At 45.6% G+C, this 24,461-nt stretch overlaps 2 protein-coding genes and 1 pseudogene across 3 annotated transcripts; 2 read left to right on the top strand and 1 right to left on the bottom strand.

Moving 5' to 3' along the window:
• The first annotated feature begins 3,348 nt into the window (after positions 1-3,348).
• Positions 3,349-9,238, top strand: LOC148775407 (uncharacterized). Its single transcript, XM_088844406.1, is given in 2 exon segments — positions 3,349-5,056; positions 5,059-9,238. Coding segments are annotated over 2 exon segments (5,208 nt in total). The 5' UTR covers positions 3,349-3,450; the 3' UTR covers positions 8,661-9,238.
• Positions 9,239-12,013: 2,775 nt separating this feature from the next.
• Positions 12,014-20,665, top strand: SNRPB (small nuclear ribonucleoprotein polypeptides B and B1). Of its 2 annotated transcripts, none has more exons than XM_055432758.2 (7): positions 12,014-12,159; positions 14,831-14,982; positions 16,683-16,794; positions 18,208-18,360; positions 19,072-19,210; positions 19,542-19,667; positions 20,505-20,665. In XM_055432758.2, the coding sequence occupies exons 1-7, from the start codon at positions 12,157-12,159 to the stop codon at positions 20,540-20,542; spliced, it is 723 nt and encodes a 240-aa protein (XP_055288733.1). In that variant the 5' UTR covers positions 12,014-12,156; the 3' UTR covers positions 20,543-20,665. The 2 variants fall into 2 exon arrangements, with proteins under 2 accessions (XP_055288733.1, XP_055288739.1); XM_055432764.2 differs by having other exon boundaries at positions 20,361-20,665.
• Positions 20,666-21,737: 1,072 nt separating this feature from the next.
• On the bottom strand, positions 21,738-22,033 carry LOC148775406 (TP53-regulated inhibitor of apoptosis 1 pseudogene; annotated as a pseudogene).
• Positions 22,034-24,461: the final 2,428 nt, after the last annotated feature.

Genomic DNA, 24,461 nt, shown 5'->3' with positions numbered 1-24,461 from the left:
TCCACACTCCTCCTTCTAGAGGCTGAGTCTGGACTTTGGCTCCACAGGTACCCCCAAGCTCTCACCTGACAGGCGGTGCCCCTGCTTTCTCTCCAGAGGATGAGAACTCACTGCTGGCCCCAGAGCCTGAGTCCCTATCCCTCTTCCAGATGCTGAGTCCCCATTTCAGATCCAGAATCTAGTGTCAACTTGTGCTGCTAGTGACTGTCCCCATATTCTGCTTCAGAGGCTATACATGTGCCCCTTGTCCCACAGTCTTGAGTTGCTACTTTTCCCTGCAGAAGACAAGTCCTTACATTCGCAAGTGCTTTTAATGGGGTGCCAACAACACTACTGGAACCAGAGCCAATCAGTAATCTTCCCAGTTCCCTTCTCCTTAAGGTGAGTTAGAGTGTATTTAGTCAAAATTAAGCAACATATTCATAAATACAAGCTCAGGATCAGACATTGTTTTCAAGAGTAACTATAACTTCTTAGGCAGTTAGAGTATAGCTGGTCTAAATTAGTCAATGTATGTGAAATCAAGCTCAAAATCACTCACCCACTTATAAATGAAATTTATAAGCTTCATAAATGATATGAAAATTTTATGTGTACAGGTTTACTCAGAAATACATGTATGACGCAAATATACAATCCCACATCACTCTACCTAACCCTCCAAACTGGATGTAATTATTTTGTATTAGGTTAATCATGTTCCCATTATGGCTTGTAATTGCAATAATCTTTTATTTTTTGTCTGGCTACTGATTGTGAAAACTGATAAACATCTACTATTGTGATTTTTGCTTAATGCAATAATTGCATCATGATTCAGTTCAGTTCAGTTCAGCCGCTCAGTCGTGTCCAACTCTCCGCGACCCCATGAATCACAGCACGCCAGGCCTCCCTGTCCATCACCAACTCCCGGAGTTCACTCAGACTCAAGTCCACAGAGTCGGTGATGCCATCCAGCCATCTCATCCTCGGTCGTCCCCTTCTCCTCCCGCCCCCAACCCTTCCCAGCATCAGAGTCTTTTCCAGTGAGTCAACTCGTCGCATGAGGTGGCCAAAGTATTGCAGTCTCAGCTTTAGCATCAGTCCTTCCAATGAACACCCAGGATCGATCTCCCTTAGAATGGACTGGTTGGATCTCCTTGCAGTCCAAGGAACTCTCAAGAGTCTTCTCCAACACCACAGTTCAAAAGCATCAATTCTCCAGCGATCAGCTTTCTTCACAGTCCAACTCTCACATCCATACATGACCACTGGAAAAACCATAGCCTTGACTAGACGGACATCATGATTAGTCAACAGAAAATAGTAGAATTCTGTATCAGTAAAACTACCATTTAATAGAAAAAGCTGTAGTCACTTTTCAAAATCCAGATGCATATCACAATTATCTTGGAATTTTTTGAAAAATACAAATGCCCAGGTATTGCTCTTTTTCCTTCAAAACTCCAGATGTGTTTCTAATGAGCAGCCATGTTTAAAAACATGTGGACTATATGATTATTTTTTACTTTTATCTAGTTTGCTTCAATTTTTCTATTTCATATTTGGTGCTCCCATTTCTTTTAGTTTATGTTTTCCAATTTCTCTGTCTCTCTTTTTTTTGATGTTCTTTCTCAAGTCTTTACCAAGCATTGTAGAAAAGCTTTTGTATACATAAATAGTATGTATAATATACATATATTTTAGAAAACTTGTGAATTTTTGCCTAACTAAAAAATTTGACATTTTGATTCCACTTGTTTAGTCTGAACAGAATGCTAGACTTCTAATTTATATTCACTTAAAATTCTGAAATACGTCCATGTATTTTGGCATCTATAAAAAAAGTCTAAAAAGTTTATTATCTTAGTGATTAAAAAATTTGAATTAGGCTTGACACTTCTAATCCAATTCTGAATATATAAAGAAATATTATGTTGCAAAAAACAAGAAAATTAGCATGTGATATTATAGTATTATTAACTAAAATACAGATTTTGCCCAAATGTCAAAAATACAAAAAAATTATGGAAATTCAAAATATAAAAAAATTAAAACATTAATTTTCTTTCTTATGTCTTTACCTGCCCTGGTGGCTCAGAGGTTAAAGCGTCTGCCTCCAATGTGGAAAACCCGGGTTCGATCCCTGGGTCGGGAAGATCCCCTGGAGAAGGAAATGGTAGGTAACCCACTCCAGTATTCTTGCCTGGAGAATCCCATGGACGGAGAAGCCTGGTAGGCTACAGTCCACGGGGTCGCAAAGAGTCGGACACGACTGAGCGACGGAACGGAACGGACCTGAATGGTCATATTTTCTGTAATGCATTGGAAATACATTATTTTTTTGTTAGGACATTTTAGTAAAGGTTATTATTGAAAAAAAAGTCATGGGACTGAGAAATCCATAATTTGACCATCTTGGGCCAGGTCTCAAAAAGCCCCTAGAGGGAGGAGGGGATTGCGACACACAAACTTGAGTCACAGACTCCTCCCTAAGAAGATCCCGCCGGCGCCAAGAATTAAGAAACTCCTCCCAAGAAAAGTCCCGCCGGCGCCAAAAGTCGAGCCAATCAGAGTAAAAAAAGGGAAACCCCCCCAGAAAAACCCCGCGCGCGTATAAGCTGGCCAATGAGCTTCCGTGTATGTATGAACTGACCAGTAAGCTTCTGCCAGCTTGATCTTTTGAACAGAAATAGGTGCTTGTGTAACCTGCCGCCTCACCCGAAAAACCGCCTTATTAGGACCTCGCTTTTAAATCAGCCAATAGAGACCCAGTAACTAAGCTTCTCGCTTCTGTACCCACGCTTCCCGCCTTCGCCGCTCCTATAAAAACCCCTCACTCCAACCGTTGGGCGCGCAAAGCCTACAGACAGACTTTGTCGCCCCAGGTACCTGGTATTCGAATAAACCTCTTGCTGATTGCATCCGGACGTGAGTGGTCTCGTTGTTCCCTGGGAAGGGTCCTCCTGGAAGGAAGAATCTCTGTGGAGGTCTTTCATTTGGGGGCTCGTCCGGGATCTTGGCCCTTTTTCACCCAGGGACCACCGACCCACCACCGGGAGGTAAGCTGGCCAGCGCTCCTACGCTCTGTGTTTCTCTGCTTCTACGCTTCTGTACTGTACATGTGCTCTAGAGTTCAGCTGAACAATCTGTATCTGGCGGAACTGGGAAGGAGCTGACGAGCTCGGACTTCCTTCCGCAAGCCTGGAAGACGTTCCACGGCTGCCTGGAGCCCGATTTTTCGGTGCTCATCTGTCTCAGTCCACGGACCAAATTGGACTTTTTGGGGCTCAGCCTCTGTCCGAGGGGTACGTGGTACTCCAGGGAGACGAGGGAACCGGACCCTCATCTACGTCTCCATCCGAGTTTTTGCTTTCGGTTTTGCGCAAAGACCGCACTGTGCGATTTTGGTGTTGTGGTGTCTGTCTACTGTTTGTTTGTTTCATTGTGGGATTTGTCCTTCTAGAAGAGATGGGTCAATCCGTAACCACCCCCCTAAGTCTTACTCTGCAGCATTGGAAAGATGTCCTAACCGTTGCCCGCAACCAGTCGGTGGAAATTCGGAAAAAAAGATGGATCACCTTCTGCTCGTCCGAATGGCCATCCTTCCACGTGGGTTGGCCACAGGACGGGACATTTAACCTCGACATTATTTCTCAGGTGAAATCCAGAATCATGGATCCAGGACCGCATGGCCATCCTGACCAAGTGGCTTACATCGTAACTTGGGAAGCCCTGGCCTGTATTCCCCCGCCTTGGGTCAAACCCTTCGTCACCCCCAAAGGCCCCTCTCTCCCATCGGCTCCAACCCCTCCGCTCCTCCCTTCACCCGCCCCAACCCGACTTTCTACTCACTCTTCTTTATATCCAACCCTGACTAAAGCCCCTAGCGAACAAAAAGATAAGAGGCCACCTATGACAGTTCCGGTGTTGCCGCCGGAGGAAGGCCACCTCATAGATCTCCTAACCGACGACCCCCCACCTTATCAAGGCCCTGCCCCAATGAGAGAAGCTGCCCCAGCAGAAGCAGCTCCCAGCGCCCCGACCGCTCCGGCGCCCTCCCCGGTGGCCGGACGACTGCGGGGCCGCCGAGAGCAACCCCCAGACTCCACCTCGCAGGCCCTTCCTTTGCGAACGGGGTCAAATGGCTAACCCCAATACTGGCCCTTTTCTGCCTCCGATCTCTATAATTGGAAAAATAACAATCCTTCTTTCTCCCAAGACCCCTCCAGGCTAGTCTCCTTAATTGAGTCCATCTTAGTTACTCACCAACCCACGTGGGACGACTGCCAACAGCTGCTGCAGGCACTACTAACCACTGAAGAAAAGCAGCGAGTCTTTTTGGAGGCCCGGAAAAATGTCCCGGGCGAAAACGGTCGTCCCACCCAACTACCTAATGAGATTGACGCTGCTTTCCCCCTGGGGCGCCCCGACTGGGATTTCTCCACGGTTGAAGGTAGGAACCACCTACGTCTCTATCGCCAGTTGCTCATAGCGGGTCTCCAGGGGGCAGCAAGACGCCCCACCAATTTGGCCCAGGTAAAACAAGTCATCCAGGGTCCTGAGGAGTCCCCCTCCGCCTTCCTAGAGCGGCTTAAAGAAGCCTACCGCATGTACACTCCTTATAACCCTGAAGACCCGGGGTGCAACCTCCCCATGTCCTTTATCTGGCAGTCCGCCCCAGATATTAGGAGGAAACTAGAGAGATTAGAAAATCTCAAGGAGAGTTCCTTACAAGACTTAGTAAAGGAGGCAGAACGTATATTCAATAAGAGAGAGACACAAGAAGAAAGAGAGGAAAGGCTTAGGAAAGAGGCAGAAGAGAGGGAAAATGCAAGAGATCGTAAGAGAAATAAAGAGTTTAGTAAACTGTTGGCCACCGTAGTTTCAGGACAGCGGCAGGATAAGTTAGGGGGAGAGCGGAAGGGGCCCCGAATAGATAAAGACCAATGTGCATACTGCAAAGAAAAAGGACACTGGATTAGAGACTGCCCAAAGCGACCAAAGGGGCCCCGCCAACCGAGGCCCCAGACGGCCCTGCTAACTTTGGAAGACTAGGAGAGTCAGGGCCAGGAGCCCCCGCCGAGCCCAGGGTAACTCTCGACGTTGGGGGGCAACCTGTCACCTTCCTGGTGGACACCGGCGCTCAACACTCCGTGCTGACTCGTCCGGCGGGACCCTTGAGTAACAAGTCGGCGTGGGTCCAATGCGCCACGGGAGGTAAGCGATACCTGTGGACCACGGACCGAAGGGTACGCCTGGCCACCGGAGAGGTAATCCATTCCTTTCTACATGTGCCTGATTGCCCCTACCCCCTGTTGGGACGAGACCTCCTCACCAAGCTCAGGGCCCAAGTGCATTTCAGAGAGGCGGGATCTTGTGTGACGGGGCCCCAAGGGGAGCCCCTCCATGTTTTGACCCTAAAATTGGAAGATGAATATAAGCTCTACGAAGAGGAAAGACCTAATGAGGCTCAAGGCGGCCTCTGGCTACAAAAATTCCCGCTAGCATGGGCCGAGACCGGGGGGATAGGACTGGCCGTTAGACAGCCGCCCTTAATAATATCTCTAAAAGCTACCGCCTCCCCGGTGTCAATCAAGCAATACCCCATGTCCCGAGAAGCCTACCAAGGAATCCGGCCGCACATCAAGAGACTCTTAGACCAAGGAATCTTAATCCCCTGCCGGTCGCCCTGGAACACCCCCCTCCTCCCTGTAAAAAAGCCAGGCACGGGAGACTATAGGCCAGTTCAAGATTTGAGAGAAGTCAACAAGAGGGTAGAAGACATACACCCCACAGTCCCCAACCCGTACAATTTATTGAGTGGGCTCCCGCCAACCCATGTCTGGTATACGGTGCTAGACCTTAAAGATGCCTTCTTCTGCCTGAGATTGCATCTAGATAGCCAACCCCTTTTTGCCTTTGAATGGAAGGATCCAGAGCTGGGGATATCCGGACAGTTAACTTGGACCCGCCTCCCACAAGGGTTCAAAAACAGTCCGACTCTTTTCGATGAGGCTCTGCACCGAGATTTGGCTGACTTCAGAGTCCAACACCCAACCCTCATCCTGCTGCAATATGTAGATGACCTCCTACTAGCGGCAAAAATGGAAGAAGACTGCAAAAAAGGTACGTCTGCCCTCCTCGAGGCTTTGGGGACTTTAGGATACCGGGCATCGGCAAAAAAGGCCCAAATATGCCAACAACAAGTCACCTATCTGGGCTACCGGATAAAAGAAGGACAGAGGTGGCTGACTAAAGCCCGCCAACAGACCATCATGAACATTCCAGTCCCTAAAAACCCCCGCCAGTTGCGGGAATTCTTGGGGACAGCGGGGTTTTGCCGCCTTTGGATACCGGGTTTTGCCGAAATGGCAGCACCTCTCTACCCTCTCACAAAACAGGGAGCATACTTTGACTGGCGGGAAGAGCATTCCAATGCCTTCGAAAATATTAAGAGGGCCCTATTGACCTCTCCCGCCCTCAGGCTCCCGGACCTGACTAAACCCTTCGGGTTATACGTAGATGAAAAGCAAGGTTATGCAAAGGGGGTCTTAGTCCAGACCATAGGACCCTGGAAGCGCCCTGTGGCATACCTCTCCAAGAAACTAGACCCTGTGGCGTCAGGATGGCCACCCTGCTTACGCATGGTGGCCGCCATCGCAGTCCTCACCAAAGACGCCCACAAGTTGACTATGGGACAACCTCTGACCATCTTCGCCCCCCACGCGGTAGAAGCCCTCATCAGACAGCCACCAGATCGCTGGCTATCCAATTCCCGGATGACTCACTACCAAGCCATGCTCCTGGACACGGACCGAGTGCATTTCGGTCCCATCGTGGCACTCAACCCGGCCACCCTGCTCCCGATCCCGGAAGAACCCGAATGGCATGACTGCCACTTGATTCTTGCGGAGGCGCATGGGACCAGGCCAGACCTGACAGACCGACCACTGCCGGACGCGGACTTCACCTGGTACACTGACGGTAGCAGCTTGGTGGACAACGGACAAAGGAAGGCGGGGGCAGCTGTGACTACGGAAACCGAGGTAATCTGGGCAGAAGCCCTTCCGCCGGGGACCTCAGCCCAGAAAGCCGAACTCATCGCCCTGACCACGGCCCTCCGGATGGCAGAAGGTAAGAAGTTGAATGTGTACACCGACAGCCGGTACGCATTCGCCACAGCCCACATCCACGGAGAAATTTATAGACGCAGAGGGCTCCTTACCTCTGAGGGAAAAGACATCAAAAATAAGACTGAGATTCTAGATTTACTAAAGGCCCTGTTTCTTCCCCGAAAACTCAGTATCATACATTGCCCAGGACACCAAAAAGGAGACAGTCCCATGGCGCGAGGAAATCGGATGGCCGACAGAGCGGCCCGAGAGGCGGCCTCAAGCGGGCCACCCGATGCCTCGCAAATCCTCCCTCTGGCCTCGGGACTTGTCAATACTTATGCCTCAAATTGGCCGTTCCAGTATACTGAAGAAGACATAGGCCTACTACGGAAGATGGGAGCTTCCTATAAACCTGAAGAGGGATGCTGGACTTATCAACAAAAGCCAGTAATGCCCAAGAAACAGACTCAGGAATTCTTTGACCATCTACACAAATTAACCCACCTTAGCCCCCGAAAAATGAAGGCCCTCATAGAGAGAGAAAACCCATATTATTTATTAGAGGGGGACAGCCTTTTACAGCAAGTGGCAGGCAGCTGCAGGGCCTGCGCCCAGGTTAATGCAAACAAAGCCCGATATGGGATCGGAACCCAGGTGCGGGGACACCGACCAGGCATACATTGGGAAATCGACTTCACCGAGGTGAAACCAGGACACTACGGCTATAAATATCTCTTGGTGTTTGTGGACACTTTTTCTGGCTGGGTAGAGGCCTTCCCCACGAAACAGGAGACGGCCCGAACAGTCACCAAGAAGCTGCTAGAAGAAATTTTTCCCAGGTATGGAATGCCCCAGGCACTAGGGACCGATAACGGGCCAGCCTTCGTCTCCCAGGTAAGTCAGCTGGTGGCTAAGCTGTTGGGGATTAATTGGAAATTACATTGCGCCTACAGACCCCAAAGTTCAGGGCAGGTAGAACGAATGAATAGAACCATCAAGGAGACCTTAACCAAATTAACGCTTGCAACTGGCTCCAGAGACTGGGTGTCCCTACTGCCCCTGGCCCTATACCGAGCCCGGAATACCCCAGGGCCCCACGGCTTAACCCCATTTGAAATACTATATGGGGCCCCACCGCCGGCCACCACTCTCCTCGATCCCCATATTGCTGAACATGCTAACAGCCCTTCTTTAAAAGCCCATCTGCAGGCGCTCCAGATCGTACAAAAGGAAGTTTGGAGACCACTGGCCGCAGCCTACCAGGAACAGCTGAACAAACCCGTGATCCCGCACCCATTTCAGATCGGAGACTCTGTCTGGGTCCGCAGACATCAGACTAAAAACCTCGAGCCCCGGTGGAAAGGACCCTATACAGTCCTCTTGACTACCCCAACCGCCCTGAAGGTAGACGGCATCGCTGCTTGGATCCACTCCTCGCACGTTAAGCGTGCCCCGTCATCGAGCTCCGCCGACATCAGCCAAGACAGCCCGGACGGACCGCCTCGATGGAAGCTCCAGCGCTCTCAAAATCCACTCAAGATAAGACTTTCAAAGATCATATAGCTGTAATCCTTATAATCTTGGGTTCCCTGTCACCTGTATCCCCTACTAACCCCCATACCCCAAAACAAATAACCTGGAAACTTCTAGATGGGCTAACTGGCGAGGTACTCAACTCGACCACTGAGATTCACCCCCCCAACACTTGGTGGCCAATTCTATATTTCAACTTCAAAGACCTCGTACAAGTAACTTGGGCCGGGGGACTTCTGCAGGACAACGGGTTTTGGGCATGCCCAGGGTATATGAAAAACTGGAAAACTTGCGGGGGCCTACAACATTATTGGTGTAGTTCTTGGTCCTGCGTGACCTCAAATGATGGCAAACATAAGTGGGACGTTGGAAGCAGGGATGGAATTACCTTCTCGTTTGCACTAAAGGCCCCCGACTGGGGTGCATATTCCCCAGGCCCAGACGGGAAAGATAGGTATGCCCAAGTTAAGATAATGTTCAACCAAGAAACAGCAAAGGGACTCCGTTGGACTTCAGGGCTCAGCTGGGGAATCCAGACCACTATGGGGCCCATCTATTGGCATGGCCCCTATTACGGGGGTATCTTAACCATCCTCCAAACCATAGAAACCCCAGGCCCCACTGCTGCTGTCGGACCCAACACCGTCCTGACGGCTCGGAGCCCTCAAGCCCCTAAGATACGCCCCGTAATCAAAATTAACACCCCCTCACCTAGTCAGTTGACACCTCTGCCAGGACCATCAGAGGCCCCTACACCAGAAACTAGTCACCGATTATTCAACCTGGTACAGGGAGCCTACTTCGCCCTTAACGCCTCTGACCCTGACAGGACCCAGGAGTGCTGGCTGTGCTTAGTGTCTAGTCCCCCTTATTACGAGGGTATAGCAGTCGGGGGCAACTACTCCAATCATACCCAGGTCTCCGGCCGATGTGCTTCTGGCACTCAGCATAAACTAACCTTGTCCCAGGTTTCTGGAAAAGGACTTTGCCTTGGAACCATCCCCAAAACCCACCGGGTCTTATGTGACACTACCAAAACCCTAACCGGGGGCACCTACTATCTAGAAGCCCCTACTGGGACCTATTGGGCTTGCAGCACCGGGCTAACCCCATGTGTCTCTGCCGCAGTGCTTAACAGAACCACTGACTACTGTGTCTTGGTTGAGTTATGGCCTAGAATAACTTACCATAGTTCTGAGTATGTCTATAACTATTTTGAAAAAAGGTTTCGTTATAAGAGAGAGCCTGTTTCTATCACCCTGGCCGTGCTGCTTGGAGGATTTATGGTGGGAGGAATAGCGGCAGGATTGGGCACGGGGACGGCAGCACTCATAGAAACTAGCCAGTTCGGACAGCTCCAGGCCGCCATGCACACGGACATCAAAGCATTAGAAGAATCTGTAAGCGCTCTAGAAAAGTCACTTACCTCCCTCTCCGAAGTAGTTCTGCAAAACAGGAGAGGGCTAGATATCCTATTTTTGCAGGAAGGAGGGCTTTGTGCAGCCCTAAAGGAGGAATGCTGCTTCTATGCGGACCATACCGGGCTAGTGAGAGACAATATGGCTAAGCTAAGAGAAAGACTCAAACAGAGGCAAAAATTATTCGAGACTGAACAGGGATGGTTTGAAAGCTGGTTCAATCGCTCCCCCTGGCTCACAACCCTACTCTCCTCCATCATGGGCCCTCTAATAATTATCCTGCTAATACTATTATTTGGCCCATGCATTTTCAACCGGCTAATGCAGTTCATTAAAGACAGGCTGTCAGTTGTGCAAGCCTTGGTCCTAACTCAGCAATATCACCAAGTAAGACAAGGTGAATATGAATAGAGATGGCTTAAAAACCTCGAATGAAAGATTCCATTCTTATTCACAAGAGAAATGGGGGAATGAGAAATCCATAATTTGACCATCTTGGGCCAGGTCTCAAAAAGCCCCTAGAGGGAGGAGGGGATTGCGACACACAAACTTGAGTCACAGACTCCTCCCTAAGAAGATCCCGCCGGCGCCAAGAATTAAGAAACTCCTCCCAAGAAAAGTCCCGCCGGCGCCAAAAGTCGAGCCAATCAGAGTAAAAAAAGGGAAACCCCCCCAGAAAAACCCCGCGCGCGTATAAGCTGGCCAATGAGCTTCCGTGTATGTATGAACTGACCAGTAAGCTTCTGCCAGCTTGATCTTTTGAACAGAAATAGGTGCTTGTGTAACCTGCCGCCTCACCCGAAAAACCGCCTTATTAGGACCTCGCTTTTAAATCAGCCAATAGAGACCCAGTAACTAAGCTTCTCGCTTCTGTACCCACGCTTCCCGCCTTCGCCGCTCCTATAAAAACCCCTCACTCCAACCGTTGGGCGCGCAAAGCCTACAGACAGACTTTGTCGCCCCAGGTACCTGGTATTCGAATAAACCTCTTGCTGATTGCATCCGGACGTGAGTGGTCTCGTTGTTCCCTGGGAAGGGTCCTCCTGGAAGGAAGAATCTCTGTGGAGGTCTTTCAGGACTGGATGGGATTGACTGATAAATTCATTCATTCAAATATTTATTAAGCCCTGTTAATATTTATTAATATTTATTAGCACTGTTTTGTGCTAAGCAGTGTTCTTCTAGGCACTACAGCAATGAACAATGCACATAGAAAAAGTCATATCCTTTGAACTCACATTCTAATGTGGAGGGATAATAAAACAACACATATACAGTATGTTAGCAATCAATGTTAAGGAGAAAGGTGTTAATAAAACTGGGATGGCTGGGAAGGTTGCAGTTTTTAAAAAGGACGGCCAGGAAAGCCCTCAGTGGGAAAATGTTACTCGAGCTTAATTCATGAAGTTGAGGCTGTCAGCCGTGCACATACCTGGACGACTAGCATTCTAGGCAGAGGCAACAGCACATGCAAAGGTGCTGAGCAGAAGCAGGTCGAGTAAGTTCACGGAAAAGCAGGGACTGTGGCTGTAGACAAGAAATGAACGTCGCTCAGTGGTGTCTGACTCTGCGACCCCATGGACTGATACAGTCCATGGAATTCTCCAGGCCAGAATATCGGAATGAGTAGCCCATCCCTTCTCCAGGGGATCTTCCGACCCAGGAATCAAACCGGGGTCTCCTGCATTACAGAAGGATTCCTTACCAGCTGAACTACCACGGAAGTCCTATAGACAAGAGAGCCGGGATAAAGTGCTGGGAGATAAGGACCGAAATTTAACGGGCTGGGACGCGGGGGAATGGGTGGTGAGGGTGGGTAGTGAGGGTGAAGAGGAGCAGCTCTAGTACAGACTGAAGCTAGAAAGCTGTCCAACAAAGAGGATCCGAAGATAGCACCGCCCAAAGCCCCGCCCTGCTCTAAGCTCATAACTCAGCGCCTCGGCCGGAACTCGAGGGCCAACTCCGGGACCGGAAGTAGCTTTCTACCCGACCCCATTTTGCCCGCGGTTGTATTTCCGGTAGCGGCGGCGGGAAGCGAGTTACTCGCGGGCTTCTAGGCCTCCGGGAAGGCGAATCCGGCGGGAATCCGAGCCATCAGAACCGCCACCATGGTGAGGAGGCGCAGACCAGCAGCACGGGAGCTCCTGAGTCTCTTGTGGGGTGGGGACCGCGATTAACCGGGAAGGAGGTCACGGGTTGGCCGCTCAGGGGGTGAAGGCCCGGGCCGCGGCGCCTCCGTCTGGGTAGGAAAGACTCAGTCCGTCGTCCCTCGGTGGATCGGGGGAGAAGACTGGAAATAAGGGACCGAGGCCAGAGTCGCTTGGTGCGCGCGAGGTTAGCTCTGGGGCTCTCCAAGCCGCTGTGGCCTTAGTGCTTGGGGTCCCATAGGCGCTGAGTAAACTTTGCGGCATAAATGTGTGTGGGGGGCTTCTGATCCGGCACTAGCGCCGTACAAGGACTGAGTAAGACCCGGTGAGAGGCTCAGACTTGTGAGGAAGGGTGAGGGTCCGAGGAGTTGCGGAAAGAGGTGGAAGGGCTTGTGGCCGGAAACAGTCTTGAATCTGGTAGGTGGGGAGGAGGGAACGGCGGATGAGTGAGGGGAGGAAAAGTTCAACTCTTTTGTTCAGCATACATTTATGCTTGAGTATGCCTGACTTTTCAGGCCCTGGGGCTACACAATGAAGTGTTTCCTTTCTTCACCGCGTTCACTCTTGTTTGGAGACACGGGTAACATAATTCGGTGTGTTAATTCAGCATTATGTAAAAGTAACGGCGCGGGGCGGGATAAGCATGTTTTCTAGGCTCGGTGATCCTTGGCAGAGTCCTGAAAGACTCAGGCTTTCCCCCAGCGAAAATGGGAGAGAGTAGTATAGATCCGAAGGACTGCAAGAACAAAGAGTGAAGGGTAGCACTGTTGAAAGTTCTTAGAGGGGAAAGGGAAGAATGGGGGTGGGAGGAATTGGCGGGAATCTGATTATTAAAGGCTTTACATGCTATTTAATTTTGTTGTTGGTAAGGGATGCCATTGAAGGATTTTTAACAAGCAAAAGGACACGTACTTATTTGTGTTTAGAAAGATAACTGTTCTGTAGCCGTTATATATCGGGTGAACCGGAAGCAGCATGTTGTTTAGAGAGTTGGTTGGAAGAGTAGGCACTGGATTCCGGCTTACTAGCTTTCAGCACAGCTTAACTTCTTACAGCCTTGTGACCTCATCTTTAAAGTCTGATTTTAAGGATTACATGAGATAAGTAGTGCTTGTGGCAGTGCCTGTCAGTGAGCACCCAGTGCGAATTAGCTGTAGAAGACAGATGGAGCAGTAAATGTTAATGTAAAGGTTTAGACCGGAGTGGTTAGAAGCTATGATTACAGTTTGGTTAAAATGGTCATGTAAAAGAAACTGCACCACATAACTTGAGTCTCCAGGGTGACAGGAATCAAGATTCTGATCCATGCATTTGTAGGTTCAGAAAACCTGAGCTTGTCCAACCTCACAGATATGAGTAGCAAGAACAGTGCTTGGTACCTCAAAGGCTCTTGGATGAGTTAGGACTGGTCAGACTAATGGGAGGCTGATACAACAAATGCCGGGTTGTTTATTCATAGAAGTGTAACTGCCAAGGGCACTTGACAGTCCTCTTGTGAGGTCTATATACTCTATTTTAGCTGAACTACATTTGAAGCCAGGCTGTGAAGCAGAAAAGGTTGTTGGGTTAAGGAATATAGCAGCTTATATATTCTCATTATGTGTTCAAACTCATTAGCACTCTGACTACTAGGAAGTTTTATGTTTCTGAATGTAGTCTTGGAGACACACTAACAAATCACTGATTTGGGGGTTCCATTCTCCTCTTCTAAGCTGATCATCTCCTTTCTGATAATAGGCTCTTCATTGGTTGGGTTCTTAGTGCCAGTCCCATTCTAACTCTTTTACTCGGTCTTTTTTTTTTAAATTCAGTCTTTTTAATGGGATGGTGGTGTTCCACAGCACTGGAGTCACCTGTAATCTGCACAGTGGCAGATGGCCACTAATCTCTAATATGCATGGGTTTCAGTAATTTGGAGCTATCTTACCCTCTCACTTCTGAAACATATACAACATTCAGTTCAGTTCAGTCGCTCAGTCGTGTCCAACTCTTCGTGACCCCATGGACTGCAGCACACCAGGCCTCCCTGTCCATCACCAATTCCCTGAGTTCACTCAAACTCATGTCCATTGAGTTGGTGATGCCATGCAACCATCTCATCCTCTGTCGTCCCCTTCTCCCACCTTTAATCTTTCCCAGCATCAGGGTCTTTTCAAATGAGTCATTTCTTCGCATCAGGTGGCCAAAGTATTGGAGTTTCAGCTTCAGCATCAGTCCTTCCAATGAATAAAGGACTGATTTCCTTTAGGATGGACTGGTTGGATCTCCTTGCTGTCCAAGGGACTTTCAAGTCTTCTCTGACACCGCAGTACAAAAGCATCAATTCTTCGGCGCTCAGTTTTCTTTATAGTACAACTCTCACATCCACACATGACTATAGCATAGGCAAAGATGTACAACTTAGACAAAGGCAATCGTTATATGAAAAAGATGATTTTACGGGAAAGGAGAGTAACAGGTCAGGTTTGAAAACAGGTGAGAGAATTCCTAGGAAATGGCTGTGGTTGAAAGATAGAACTGAGAATACTGAGAAAGACAAACAGAAGAGAAGGCTGCAGCAGAACTTTTAAGGAAAGACAACGGTTTTGTGGGTCCGAAAGAGCTGAGTCTCATTCCTGCTGCTTCCTCCTTGCAGACCGTGGGCAAGAGCAGCAAGATGCTGCAACACATTGACTACAGGATGAGGTGTATCCTGCAAGATGGCCGTATCTTCATTGGCACCTTTAAAGCTTTTGACAAGCATATGAATTTGATCCTCTGTGACTGTGATGAGTTCAGGAAGATCAAGTAAGGAGTGGGCTGTGGGGGTAGGGGTTGAGTGGATGGGAAGTGGATTGGGTGGGTGGGCCAAATGATAGGTGGTGACTAGCTGGCTGGTTCCTCTCCGTTTGCTCTCCTGTTTTATAGGGCAGATTAAAATGGAGAGTTTCTTAAATCTCTTTCCTTAGTTTTGCTCTTTACTTCTAGCAGAGTACAAGTTGTAAGGAGGGCTGCCAGGCTTTTTATTTCTCTGACTTTGTGTGCCCCTGGGTACTGGGGTAAAGGGCTCTCATGTTCTCCCTACAGGTGTGTAAGGGGGGAGAGCTTGATTTTCTGGCCTCATTGCCTATTTGTAAAGCTGTAGCCTAAAGGGCTCTCACAGTGCAGCCTGGTCTGAAACTGCTTTAAGAAGCCTCTGACCCTCTTCAGGGTAAGTGCTCAACTCCCCTTGTGGGTTTGGGGCCAGTGATTTTTGTTGTCATTTATAGAAACAACTGGAGAATACAGTTCCCATAATTTGTTCGATAATTCCCTTGCCTTAGGAGTCACAGATCTTAAGCTTCTAGTAAAAGATGTGGCCTAGTGTTTCATTCTGTTTTACAGTCAAGGCATCCTGAGGCCCAAAGAAGTTATGTAATTCCCTTGGCCATCCAGCTCTCTCTTGCCTCTGGAGTGTCTATAGTGTGTTGCCAGTGGCTGTCAGTTCCCTTTGATTCTCTTTGGGACTTCTGTTTGCTTTGTGGCATGAGGTCAAGAAGTATAGGACAGAAAATGGTAGTGATGGCTGAGTGCCAGGTTCACATTAGAAAGTGGCCAACATTTTTAAATGAGACTAACTTTATTCTGGTAATGAAAATGTGCCCAGTAGAACATATTTTTTTTAAAGTACATAGAAGTATATGAGAAAAAACTTAAGATACCCAGAAAGGTTTTTTTTTTAATTGTGAAAGGGCAGTACATGCTTTCTTTTAAAAATAAGAACTATAGAAAAGTTTTTAAAAAGAGGAAAAAATGATCACCCACAGAAAATTTATATAAAATATCATTAAAATGAAACCTTTAATTAATTTTTAAAAATCAAGGTATTCTGTATTTCCTTTAATTTTAGGATATTGACTTTGACTTTCCTTTCCCTATCTTGTTGCAATTACTTTTTCCCAGTCTATCTCATTTATATTTTGCTAATCTTTTCTGCTTGTGGATATTTGGAGATTTGTTTTTGTTCTTTGGGGATAGAAGTGTAATTTCTATGTAGCTAATCTCTTAACGTTTTCCTTTATGGCTTCTATTTCTAATGTGAGGTGAGAGACAGAGTTATAGTTCTGTGGGGTTGAATTAATACTGGAAGGATACTGCATGTAAGTAGAGTGAATGGGATTCAGTTGAATTGAGGAATTGTTTCGACTGCCTTCTTGACGTTGTTAAGACCTTAAACTGAAGGAAGGAAAAGGGTAATGGCAACAAAGAGTTGACTGAGGAAAGGCTTTCACAGTGGCTTTGTGAGTGAGTCAGGGCTGAACTTCCTTGAATCTTGTCCTGTCTCTTGGTCTGTGCATTCTCTTGGCATGGGACACAACCATCTAATGGGGGGAGGTTACAAGTTTAGCCTGTCAGTAGATTTAGTGTAAAACAAGTCTTGGAGGGCCCCTAGGTAGGTGAACATGAACTTTACCCTTTTTCTAATGCTTATTTTTTTTGTTTGTTTCTTCTCCTAAACCTGTCTTTAGACCAAAGAACTCAAAACAAGCAGAGAGAGAAGAGAAGCGAGTCCTTGGTCTCGTGCTACTTCGAGGGGAGAACCTGGTCTCAATGACAGTAGAGGGACCACCTCCAAAAGATGTAAGTCAGAACTGAGAGCCAGTGCAAGGCCAGGAACCTTGTGCAAGGGAGGTGCCACCCTGAGCTGGGTCCTGGGTGGGGTTCTCTGTTTCATTGCAGTATTCACAGGTATCTTCTGGTTTCTGTTTCCCTTATACAGATAATAAACCAGAATCTTAAAGAGGTTACTTTGCAAGTCAGAAGTAAGGAACTGGGATTTGGGGGTTTGTAACTTTAAAGCCCTCTCTTCCTTAGTTGATGTACATAGTCAATAGAAGAGGCACTTAAGGCCTCCTGGGTCAATTCTTAATGTGATGACAGTCTAGTTGGACCATAAAAAATTGTAACTCCAAACATGTATATTTTTTGTATAGTTGTGGAATAATAGTTAATATTTAATTAAGCATCTGCTATTTGCCAAGCCCTTCAGTATTTAATCCATGTAACAATCTTTTGAGATAGATTATTCCCACTTTATAGATAATGCAAATTGAAATTTAGTAACTTGAACAAGGTGGCACAGCTGGAAAGTGGTGAAACTGTCATTTGATTCCGAGCAGTATTGGTTCATTAACATCAGCTTCCCTTTAGAAATAGAAGAGGCTTTAGAGAATCTAACCAAATTTGTTTTCCCTTTTTTGTTTTAAGATACTGTTTAAAGGAATAATCTTGTTACCTTGTTTTAATTTTTGTCCACATATATATATGTTGGGTTTTTTTTTTTACTTGTAATAGGTATGTATCAGTCTACTTTTTAACTTAACACTGTAAACATTTTTCCAGTTGTTATATTCAAAAATCCTGTTAATGGCTTAAAGATACTTTCAAGTGAGTGCAGAATAGTTTATCCTAGTTATTTTGTTCTGTTTAGACTCTTATATGCAAAGGATGTTACCATGTTTCTGATTCAAAGCCTATGTGCCTACATAGCTTTAGTATCTATTTCCAGTAGAATTTGCTACTCTAATGTAGCCAATTGTAAACCTTCAGGACCATAACCAGTTTTGTTAAAACCTCTTCATTGGCAGATGAGGAAGCAGTACTAGAATGGTGGGATTACTTGCCCACTATCAACCGCCAAGTGAGAATCAGAGCTGGGACTGGACCTCATATCTCTTTGTCAGGTCAAATACTCTGATCTAACATACACACCCTTTTGGGTGGAGGCTTGGCTGTTTGTTTATTTAATTTTCATAGGAATGCATATTGGTTGAGTTGTGTGTGTTTCTCTTGACTTAAAATTTAAGTTCTTTTAGCCTGCTAGGCATATAATCTTGGATGAAGGAGGAGTGGTGTTAACAGGAATGGATAGTGTTTATAAGAAGGTGTTTTGATGCCCTGTAAATCTGAGGGGTTCTCTTGGCAGTGATATTCCAAAGTGTACTTCTTATTCTCTAGGCCACAAGCATATTAACATGTATATTTATTTTTCAGACTGGCATTGCCCGAGTGCCACTTGCTGGAGCTGCTGGGGGCCCAGGGATTGGCAGAGCTGCTGGTAGAGGAATCCCAGCTGGGGTTCCTATGCCTCAGGCTCCTGCAGGACTTGCTGGGCCAGTCCGTGGGGTTGGTGGTCCATCCCAACAGGTGAGGATTTGGAGGAAGGGGCACCAGCTTCTGTAGTTAAAATAAAGGATAGAGTGAAGATCTGAGTCCAGAATGACCACCTAGGCTGTGATTGTGAAGCTATCAGTGTGCTTCATACACGGTTGGAGAGTCAAGCAAAAAGGAAAGCTTGCTATTATGCATTATGTCAATGCTGTAAGAGATGCATGAAAAGTTTTTGACCAACTATATTAAAGTATTTCCATGACAACATTTCACATCTTGACCCTTGAACAATATGGGGGTTAGGAATGCCAACTCTACAGGTGAAAATTTGTGTATAACTTTACAGTTGGCTCATTATGTCCATGGATTCAAGCCAAGATTGTGCATAGTACTGTAGTATGTATTTAGGGAGAAGAATGCATATAAGTGGACCCTGGCAGATTAAAACCACGTTCAAGGGTCAGCTGTACTATAGCTTTTACAACCTATTGTCAGTCCTGTTTGAGCATGCAAATGCCTTATCTAATTTGGATTGGGCATCCTTAACTTAGGCCTGGAAAACAGGAATTGAACTTAAAATCACGCTTGATCTCCTCTGGCATAATAGGTTTTGATAGGAAGTCTGATGCTTTGAGTTGTAGCTCAGTGGATTTGGTGTCTGCTGTTTCTTAACCAAGTTGGAGAGGAGAGAGGGACATTGCATTGCACTGTACTGTTCTGCCTAACTTCTTTCCTGTGTCTTCCTAGGTGATGACCCCACAAGGAAGAGGTACTGTTGCAGCAGCTGCAGCTGCTGCCACAGCCAGTATTGCAGGGGCCCCAACCCAGTACCCACCTGGTCGTGCAGGTCCTCCCCCACCTATGGGCCGAGGGGCACCCCCTCCAGGTGAGGAGCCCAGGAGGGGTCCACTGTTAATTGATAGAAGATTCCTTAGCTGGATTTATGATGAGACATAACCTTGACTGAAACTGATGATGAGTTTGTGTAATTAAGCAGGATTACTCTGAGATCCAGCTTGGTTGACTGACTTTGGAATTAGCCAGATAAGAGTTCTATCTCTCTGGCTCAAGTCCTAGTGCTAGGAAGAACTGGAAGGCTGGAATGGTCCCTCTGTCTTAGAATGTGGTGAACAGTTTTGTACATTTCCTGTTACCTTTTGTACTTTTCCTGCTATGATGGACACTTGAGCTGTATTCTTGGGACTTTTCTCTTGCAGGCATGATGGGCCCACCTCCTGGTATGAGGCCTCCCATGGGTCCTCCAATGGGGATCCCACCGGGACGAGGAACTCCTATGGGCATGCCGCCACCCGGGATGCGTCCTCCTCCCCCAGGGATGCGAGGTAAGTGCCTGTAGCAGTGGTGTTGATTCCCTAGAGCTATGTTGGGTTAGGAATTGGAGAGAAGGTTGGATTTTGACCATACCTTCTTGGCTTTTATGCCGTAAATTTAGGGAGGTGAACACTTAGAGGACAGCTTTGTTCAGAAAGGAAAGAGGGAACAAGCATTTCTTAAATGGACCTTACCTCCCTCTTAGAATAGTGAGAACCCTCCCTGTACACAGTACTTCCAGTGTCTAAGGCAATAGTCTCTGGTCACTGTAAAATAGTGCATTTTGTTGCATGACCAAGAAAGGTCTTAGGCCCTTTGGTTTGGGAGTGGCTAGTAATTAAGGAGGGACTCTGGGCTTTGCTGTACTATTTATTATGGATTATCTGTTTAACTCCAGTTTGAGAAATGCTGATGTAGATCAGTTCTCTTGTTTTATAGGTGAGAAACAGGCCCATAGAGAGCTCAGTGTCCAGGCCAGTGTTCTTTTCATGAAGCCATAGTGGCCTATAAGTTAACCCGTGGCCAAATTGGCTGATCACTGTATTTATAGTTTTCCATTACTGAGCTTTATAAGCATAGGAGCCCATGGCCCCAGAGAAGTCCCCCTCTGATCATTTGGTAACTGCTGGGTGTGGGAGGCTGGGGTAGGGTGGGGATTTGAGTTGCAGATCAGGCACTGACTAAACTTCTTACTCTTACTTCAGGCCTTCTTTGACCTTGGCCACAGAGTTATGGAAGTAGCTCCACAGAGGCTTGGGCCTGATTCTCCAGGGCCACGTTACCACACCTGTTTGTTTGTTAAGCCGTTGTTCGCGGAGTCTCACCGGATTGTCTGGTTTCCCTTACAGGGCCCCCTCCCCCGGGAATGCGCCCACCAAGGCCCTAGGCTCATCTTGGCCCTCCTCAGCTCCCTGCCTGTTTCCCGTAAGGCTGTACATAGTCCTTTTACTTCCTTGTGGCCTGTGACACTAGTTTATAATAAACTCTTTAAGAGAATATTATAAATGCACCTAGTATGTTTGTTTATTTTCAGAAAAACCATTGATGTATTGGGTGCTCGATAAGAATCAAGAAGGGTTGCCTTGGAAAAACTAGCCCTAATCCTTAGCTGTTTCCCTTGTAAAATACTGTATTCATTTGCAGGGATGCACAGCCTCATTCAAGAGAATTACAAAATTGAACTGTAAGCAGACATTTTCATCTTATACTGGCAAAAATAATTTTGTTAAAATTAACATTAATACTGTATTGGTGAGGATTGTGAATTGGTATGTCCTCTTTGGAAGGCACTAATCAAGATAACTTCTTAAGCAGCACTTTATTTTCTTTAGAAACTAAATTTACAATTCCATCTTAAAGTTGAAAGTTGGCAACAAGTCTTTACAATTTAGGTTCTTCCTCCATAGCCTCTCTAAAGGTCTTAATTCCTAAACTACACCATGAGCTCTGAAATGGTGTTCACCACACCATTCTGGAAGTTTTCACATCTTAATGTGAGATCTGACACCTCTTGTTAACAAGGGCACTGTTAAAAGCTGTCTTCCTCTTGGCTAATGTAGTCCACCAGCAATGTTAAAAATTAATTTACTATTTAAAAACAAAACTGCTCTCAAGCATTGCTTGAAACTGTTACGCTGGGAATCCTTTCGAGCGCATTCACTTCCTGAGAGAAAAGAGAGATCCTAACCAGTTGCTTCTACGGACAATAACCCTAGTTCAGTGTATGTGACATAATGTCCTTTGAAGCATAACTCAAAAGGTCAGGAATCCTTGGTCATCCTGATAAACTTAACAGCATTTACATACAAGATATTTCTAAAACTCATCCCAGACCAAGTATTGCAACCATAATCCCAAATAATTCCATTATTTAGCACATGAAGTTCCTACTGAGTTGCCAGAGCTAGCTAGAAGTGGAGTGATGGTTCATCATCTTTTACAAGTAAGAAAAAAGCAAGAAGGAAAGGAAACTTCTCCTTCCTAAATTTGTCAAATTGATGGCTGTCTTCATGTCTTTGATATGATTGGAAGTCCTCAGTTTCCTAATTTGAGGAGTCCCATTTTCAAAGTTACTGTCAAGATCAAGAAGCACTTTCAGGTTTTTCTTTGCCATGGCCCAAGAACTCCAGTCCTTCAATAGGAATCTCCTCCTTCATTGCTTTCTAAAACACTCTTCTGGTAGCACTTGAAGAGGCCAGTGCATGGGTCCCTGGAGCCATCCCCCTTGAGGAACTTACTGGCAAACCAGCGATTGAACCACTGGTTGTATTCAGCTTTTGAGTTGGTGCAAGCCTTCCTTACATTGTTCACAATGTCAGTGTCCATGGTGGTTGAGCAGTGCTTTATCATTTTTCTACAATAAACTATGAAGCAAATACTGAGACTTCCCTGATCCAGTGGCTAAGAATCTGCCTTCCAATGTAGGGGACAATTCCTGGTTGGAGAACTAAAATCCCATAGGCCTTGGAGCAATGAAGCCCATGAGCCTGCATGCTCTAGAGCCTACATGCCACAAGAGAAGCCTGTGCACTGCCAAGAAGACCCATCACAGCCAAAATAAAGTATGAAGCAAGTAATAAAAATGGAAATGAATCCTATTGGAAGAGGAACAATTTTGGTATAACTTTCTCCTGGGGTCATATGCATGTATATAATCTGATTTTTGAGTTGTGGGATATCAATTTCTCCCAAAATCTGTTGATAGGTCACAAAACAGTACTCTATTAGTACATCAAGCTTAAAAAGGCTACAGAAATAAAGTGACTTTAAAATTACTGCATGGGATGGAGGACTATCCTAAATATAAAAGAGAACTTAGTGGAAAAGGAGAGACTACTGTTGTAGTACGAAGGTGTTTGTCCAGGGAAATAAAAGTGGTTCAGTATAAAAACAATCAGACGTACCAAGTTAATAGGACAAGAAAAAAGCTGTATGATCATCTCAGTAGATGTAGAAGACATTGGATAAAATTCTAACACATGACATTAGGAATAGGGAAATTTATAAACATACAGGTTTTTTTTTTTCTCATTAAAAAAACAAAAACCCCACAGCTAACATAATGAAAGGTAGAAAACCTTACCCTTAAGATCAGAAATAAGTGTCCCCACTTCAACCACAGCTATTTAAAATTATACTGAAAGGTCTAGCCAGAGTAATTATTTAAGAAAAAGCCAAATTGGAAAGGAAGATTGTATAGATACAATTCTATATGTGGAAAATAACAAAGAATCCATAAGAAAGCTCCTAGATGTGATAATTCAGCAAAATTGCAAGTTATGAGATTGCACATAAATTGTAATTCTATATACTATCTATAATCTGAAAAAAGGTAAAGTTCATTTACAACAACATCCAGGAGAATAATATAGTTAGGAATCAGTTTAACCAAGGTTGTGGAAGATTTGTGTGCTGAAAATTAAGAACATCCTGAAAGAAAAAATGGAAATACCTGCTATATTCATGAATTGTAAGACAGTATTAAAATGGCTGTATTTCCCAAAGAAATATAGATGCAATCTGTAACAAAATTCCAAGAGATCTTTTTGCAGAAATGAAGAAGCTCATCCTCAAACTCTATGAAGCTGCAAGGGACACTGAATAGCAAGAACAATCTTGATAACTCCTTAATTTTAAGACTTAACTACAAAGATTGAGTAATCAAAACTATGGTACTGGCATAAGGATAGATACAGACCAATGGAATAGAATTGAGAACCCAGAAATAAGCCGTTGCATATTTGACCATGAACGTGTCAACACCTTTCACTGGGAAAAGGATAGTCTGTTTGACAAGTGCTGCTAAGACAATTGGAAAACCACATAGAAAAGAATGAAGTTGGTCACCTGCCTCACTTCATATATCATTCACTAACTCAAAATGGATCAACAGTCTGTAAGAACTAAAACTAAATTGCTAGAAGAAAACAAGTCTTGATGACCTTGGGTTGTGTTCTTATGTTTGACACTAATAGCTCAAGGGAAAAAAAATGGATTTCATCAAATTCAGAAATTGCATCAAAGGACATTATCAAGAATGTGAAAATGTAACTTACAGAATGGAAGAAAATTTTTGCAAAGCATATACTGATTTGTGTTTAAAATCCAGACTACTAATTGTATATAAAGAACTTTCAAAACTCAATTATAGATAAACAGCCCAATTAAAAAACAACAAAGAATACACATTTCTTCAAAGAAGATATACAAACGGACAACGTGAAAAACTTCATCATTGGTCATTAAAGAAATTCAAATGAAACCCACAATGAGATATCACTTCAACCTACTAGGATGACTTTAATGGGGGAAAAAAATTTGGCAAGGATCTGGAGAAATACTGTATTACTGGTAGGAATGTAAAATGTTGCAGCAACTATGTAAAATGATTTCGCGGTTCCTCAAAAAGAAAAACAGAATTACCATATGATGGAGAAGGAAATGGCAACCCACTCCAGTACTCTTGCCTGGAAATCCCATGGACAGAGAAGCTCGGTAGACTACGGTCCATGGGATTGCAAAGAGTTGGACACGACTGAGCGACTTCACTTCTACTCTTAAGTATGTATCCAAGAGAAATGAAAATATATGTCTACACAGAAACTTGTATGTGAATGTTTATAGTAGAATTCATAACAGGCAAAAGGTGGGAACAGCCCAACTGTCCATCAGTGGATTAATTGATAGGTAAATTGTGACTGTACATTCAATGGAATATTATTCAGCCATAAAAGGAATGAAATATTGATACTGCTACTACTTGGATGAACCTTGAGAATATTCTGCTAAGTAAAAGAAATTGATCT

Source organism: Moschus berezovskii, chromosome 15, assembly GCF_049115385.1.
Source record: "Moschus berezovskii isolate FMDL1 chromosome 15, NW_MosBer_1.0, whole genome shotgun sequence".
Classification (NCBI taxonomy): domain Eukaryota; kingdom Metazoa; phylum Chordata; class Mammalia; order Artiodactyla; family Moschidae; genus Moschus; species Moschus berezovskii.
Note: the sequence above shows the minus strand (reverse complement) of the source record. Positions and strands in the feature narration are given on the sequence as shown.